This window comes from Notothenia coriiceps, unplaced genomic scaffold (assembly GCF_000735185.1).
Source record: "Notothenia coriiceps isolate Sejong01 unplaced genomic scaffold, NC01 NC01_scaffold00037244, whole genome shotgun sequence".
NCBI classification, from domain to species: domain Eukaryota; kingdom Metazoa; phylum Chordata; class Actinopteri; order Perciformes; family Nototheniidae; genus Notothenia; species Notothenia coriiceps.
Window position 1 is genome coordinate 18,137,206 of NW_011369945.1, and position 5,587 is coordinate 18,142,792.

Sequence of the window (5,587 nt, forward strand, 5' to 3'; positions counted from 1 at the left end):
ATTTGTCTTCAGACAGCAGAGGATAATAATAATCTCTTCCCTTTCCTCAGGTTTTATCCATCATCAAGTGGAGGGGTCCTAAGAGCAATGAGCTGTCATCTAAGTTTTGGAAACAGGTGGTCTACGATATGCCTGCTAAACGCAGAGAGACGTTGTCCAGACGCCAGGTACACTGCTATTTACCAGAAATTAAGATTAAATATGTTTTCACAATCCTGCACAAACCGGCACTGTCTGGATGAGCAGAACTACAAAACCTTTACATGTTCAAACAAAAAGTAATACAATGGAAACAACATTACTTTTTAAGAAAAGAACATAATGGTTTGGAAAAAAAACTGTTGAAGATGTTCATCTTAAACAATATCCACTGAAACCTTTCCCCTCCTACTCATGGACGATGCATTAGCAGAACAACACTGTGTCCATGGCATGTCCAGGAGCCTAAGGAACTAGCTGTGTTAATGTAGTCTGCACATTTACTGATGATCCCCTGGGGGGCACACACGCACACTCACTCACGTTTACCATGTGTTAACACTTCAGGTGGTGTATGACCTGATCAGCTAAGATATGTTCTCCTGCAGGATATTCTGCTCATATTAACACAATTTGTATGATTTTTGAAGCCTAAATGCAATTGCTAGAAGTAAAAAGCTAACGTTTATATGAACACTACTAAGCTAAAGGTGATTAATATTCGGAGTGATGACGTTTAGTAGTTTCATATACGCAATTGTAAGCAACGGTTGTCTTCATGACACATAGAAGATTCAAACGTTCACTAGTGGGGTAATTACTGACATATGTTATGTCCCATACCTGAACGTGAACATCTTTTAAGGTGTAACCACAGAACTTATTTCTATCTTAACAATAACGTGATCAAACATCTGTTGAATTTGAGACAAGGTAACCTGAAGTGGTAAAATGCTAACTCATTGCCAGGTTTTAGAACTCATGCCTGCACCTATATATTAATTCTCCTATAACGCTATGTAGCAAGGAGACGAGAAGAAAAGGTCAAGTCGTTTCAATTTATGGGCAAAGAAACACACTTTATAATTTGTTGGCTCGAGAACTCTCAAGAATTCAAGCCATCCATCTTGCTCAGCAACAAACACTGAATGGAGATCAGCTGTGTTCTGACCCTCACAACCACCAGAACCTTGGAGGTTGACATTTATGAACTGCCTGAGTCAATGTGAACCTCACTAGTTAACTTAACGTTTGATAGTGACCTTAATGCACTAAATACCCAAATATGATAAGGTGAACTTTAGCTAAATAGTTTCAGACCAAAGGAGACAAACAGGGGCTATGATGTCATCCTCACATAATATCCTGTACTAATATGAGATTTGAAGGCTTTAAAGAAACACGTTTTATGGTGTTCGACTGTGAATACCCTGCAGGGACCTTCAAACAAACCCAAATGAACTTAATCCATTTAGATAATAAGGCTATGAGGTTAAAATTGTTCTGACTGTAAACAATTCCCAAAGGAAAAAGTGTGTCTGTCAAAAGTTTCTGACTTTGATTTCAAATAACCTGTGGTATGCAACAAAGTCTCCAATCCATCTGAAGATAAAAAAAAATGTCTTTCCTAAAAATGTTACTCGAACAAGACTGAATTATATTTTTGTTATGAACTATTAGGGTTAACTACCTTGGCAAAGGAGGTTTTATTGTTGGTTTGGTCTGAATGTTTGGATTACGAATTAACAACAAGCGTAGGAAGTTGTTGCACAGGCAACAGTAAAACTCAATACATTATGGATCAGAATGATGGGGGCGTAGACAAAAAAAGTCTTATCTTTTGACATGAACATGTATTCCAATATGTTTCCTATTACTGTTGTAATTTCCCAAATCGGTTTAAATATCCTTGATTACTCAAACAATTGTATAAATCTGCATCGTTAAAGCTATATAACTGTTTCCATGCTAACAGGTGATGGACTCCGGCGAACAGGGTCTCTTTGGTGACCTGCAGACCACAGTATCCAGCATTGCCATGACAACCACCTCCGCCTCCTTGGCGCCCCAAAATGACAGTCGCCATGGACATCATCAGGTAAGCTACTGCATGTTTGTTACTTCAAACTAATTTTGCTTGTTTGAGTCGATGTGTTTCCAGAACCAGTGGTGACCTGGATTGTTTCCATCGGTCGGTATTTGACAGCCCTTGAACGGATAAAAATCTGCTCAAGAAATGGAAATGTTCGCTGAAAAACTATCTATTGAGAAGTCTCAACAGAGTTTGTTTTTTTCTTTTTCTCATTTTCACAGCAGTAGTTTTGGAATTATAGAGTTATAATTACCTTCACTAAAAAATTAAAGAGCTGTGTTGTCTCACTACAGGTTGCCTTGGGGACGGACATCCCGGACTATAATCACATGACGTTGCCGCTGGGAGGTGGTCACACTGCCACAGCAGCCCAAATGAGACACTTCTGCCGCAGCTATGAGTTCCAGCTTCCCCCACAGCCCCCATCCATGTCGCCTCCCCTCCCACCTCCCTCCACCGTGCAGTTCTCCACCCTGGGCCCCGGGGGGCGCCACGTCTATTGCAACATCCCTATGACACTGCTGAATGGACAGGTGGGAGAAAAAGACAGGATCAATAATTTTGTTTGCAATTCCTAGCATCCAACACCTACACAGTGTATCCTTTCCTTGAATGTCCATGCTTTTGTTTATCTGCATGTCCTATCACATTACAAATAAAACCCTCTTTTCTCCCCAGGGGTTCAAAGCTGTTCACTGGGGAACAAGAGGTCTGTTTGGATAAAAGCAAATGTAGAAAGAAAATAGTATATTCATATTATCCAATCTAAAACATGTATTTATTTTTAACAGACTGGGAAATAGCTGTCATATGCAGTAATACAGTGAGCATGGTGCACTTCTGGCATGCATTAGAGCTTTGTATTAATGCAGCCCGTTTTTTAATTGTATATGTTTGCCAGGAATCATTGTTTTAAGGAGATTCCTACTAATCACCGTTGTGATGTGTTTTTTCCAGGGGCATCAGAGCAGCACGCTTGGGAAGAAACCAGAACTCCACATGAACAGCACCTTTGTACCTCTCACCAGCAGAGAACTAAGCTCTGACATTTGGTAGAGGAACTGCTCAACTGGTAGGCCTACCGGATTACAGACCGGTTTACAGACTGTTTTAAGACTGGATTTGGTAAAGGTTTAGACTGGTTCCTTATTGGGTGTTTGGACTGTGTACAGCCTTGTTTATAAGGAGGGACTGCTTAGGGAATGCCTGCAGACTAGTTTTGAGAAACTTTATCCCACACCATGAAGAAAGGACTGCCTGAAGACTGCATAAGCCTTGGAGTCTCAATAGTTGGATTAAATGGCTGCAGACTTCTCACAGACAAGCAGATTCATCTTTTAAAACTGATTGTACACTGGTTCTGGACAACTGGGTACGGACTGATACAATGACTGGTTATACACTTTGGACCTGTGCAGAGATTTTCTAGACCGTTACGGACATGTGGATGTACAAATGAAAAATGTCCAGGATACTCGAACAATGGTATCGACAAACAGGAGTGCTCCTACCAAGTTGGACTTTGGAGCACAAAAAAAAACATCTCAAATTACCATCTGCTCACGGACCAGCTGTTGATTAATCAACTGCTTAAGTTCTCGTAGATGCCGCTCAATGTAGCGCAATCTCGGAATGCCGATGGATCTCTCAGTGGAGCTTGCAGTAAATCCATCTACTTGTTGGCTAGTTGGCATGTCAGTATACAAGGCAACATTCAAGCAATGATTTTGGAATACCAGTCCACCTTAAAACAACAAGTCAACCTCTTGAAAAGCTATTCCTAGCTAGCTAGCTACCTGGTTTGTTTTCCTGGAAGCTAAAATGGTTGACTTAAAATAAATGGATTCCAGCAGGAATATCAAGATAAGAAGCGATCCGTGGAGCAATTGCTGAACTGTATAACTGAGAAAGCACACTTAGCAGGTGTATATGGAAAAATAACTAGTTGCCTCTGAAAGGCTAGTTAGCTCTCGAGCTAAAAGCACCAGGAGACTGCTAACACGCCAGCTCACCTTGTAACACAGCAATCAGCAAGTAGTCAACTCATCAAGAGGTGAGCTGGCCAAGAGGTAACCTTTAACCACCAAGCTAAAAGCAAAAAGGACTTGGCTTTTTCTATTTGCATGACCATCCATTTAGATAAAAAAAATAATCAAATAAATATAGATAAGAGTAAACGACACAATCATTTCTCGCAGCCTCTTTTAATAAGGGGAAGGATAAATGTATTTTGTTGATACAGTATTGTTTTCTGTCCGGCCATGAAGTAAAGATAGAAACTGATAAAGGGAAAAAAGGAGGTGTCCCTCCAAAAGCATTTTTTTAGTTTTAGGATTTTATGTATTTAGACGGTTGGTCACTATTTCAACCAGTCTTTGTTTTTAAATGTTTGTTACAATAATCTCTGTACAGCTTCCATAACTTATGCATAGACATATACATGACAGTGATTTGTTCCCTACAATTTATGTTAACTCCCACAGTGTGTGAGACCCAGAGCCTTTTATTGCTTTCATTCTGTTCCTCTTTTCATCCATGGATGGATGGATGGATGGATGGATGGATGGATGGATGGTGAGTGAGTGGGTGGATGGAGGTTAGATAGATGGATGGATGGCTGGATGGATTGGTGGGAAGATGGATGGACGGATGGAGGGTTGGGTGGGTGGATGGATAGATACATGGTGTTAATGGATGGGTGGTTGGGAGCATGGATGAATAGATAGATAGATAGATAGATAGATAGATAGATAGATAGATAGATAGATAGATAGATAGATAGATAGATAGATAGATAGATAGATCAATGGATAGATGGTGGTTGGATGGATTGTGGGTGGATGGATAGATAATGAGGGTTAATGGGTGGGTGGAAAATGCAGGGATGAATGGGAGATTGGAAGGTGGATGGATGGTTCGATAAATAGGGTTGTTGGGTGGATGGAAGGATGGATAAATAGATAGATTGGTTTAGGACAGATGGATGGTTGGATTGTGAATATATTGGTGGATGGTGGGAGAATGGATACATAGATTTATGGGTGGATGTGATGTGGATGCGATGTGGATGCGATGTGGATGCGATGTGGATGCGGTGTGGATAGATTTATGGGTGGATATGGGTGTGGATGAATGGACGCAGTACTAACGACCTGATGTTTTGATCCTGACACTCTGGAAACCAGACCCTAGCAGTCAGCCGAAGGGGCTTCGCTGCACACAGAGCCGGACTCCAAGCTGAACCACATTCTTCTTTGTGAGCTTTAAGAAACCAAGACTACTACCATAATATTTAAGCAAAGTGAATAATGTTTTGAATTTACACAAAGGAATTGTCATTGTCTTATTAGAACCAATGAATTTTGGATATTTGAGATTGTTTGATACAATAATTAATTATTTTAGTTGTTATATTCGATGGCAATATATAGTATAGTGGTTGTCTTTTGATTTCTGCTAATTTGTTTAAATATTCTTTGGATATATTGGTTGAAATACTTTAACTGAGAGCAAATA

The 5,587-nt window shown here is 40.1% G+C and overlaps 1 protein-coding gene across 2 annotated transcripts; it reads left to right on the forward strand.

Annotated features, from left to right (window-relative positions):
• The first annotated feature begins 54 nt into the window (after window positions 1-54).
• LOC104964900 (X-linked interleukin-1 receptor accessory protein-like 2) lies at window positions 55-4,665 on the forward strand. Of its 2 annotated transcripts, XM_010793801.1 has the most exons (5): window positions 55-167; window positions 1,955-2,077; window positions 2,365-2,604; window positions 2,750-2,780; window positions 3,029-4,665. In XM_010793801.1, exons 1-5 carry the CDS (start codon window positions 129-131, stop codon window positions 3,115-3,117), a joined length of 522 nt encoding a protein of 173 aa, XP_010792103.1. In that variant the 5' UTR covers window positions 55-128; the 3' UTR covers window positions 3,118-4,665. The 2 variants fall into 2 exon arrangements, with proteins under 2 accessions (XP_010792103.1, XP_010792104.1); XM_010793802.1 differs by lacking the exon at window positions 2,750-2,780.
• Window positions 4,666-5,587: the final 922 nt, after the last annotated feature.

Coding starts and splice junctions, on each gene's coding strand:
- LOC104964900 (XM_010793801.1), top strand. CDS start 129: ATGCCTGCTAAACGCAGAGAGACGTTGTCCAGACGCCAG. Junction 2,605..2,749: donor TGACACTGCTGAATGGACAG/GTGGGAGAAAAA, acceptor TTTTCTCCCCAG/GGGTTCAAAGCTGTTCACTG. Junction 2,781..3,028: donor TGTTCACTGGGGAACAAGAG/GTCTGTTTGGAT, acceptor TGTTTTTTCCAG/GGGCATCAGAGCAGCACGCT.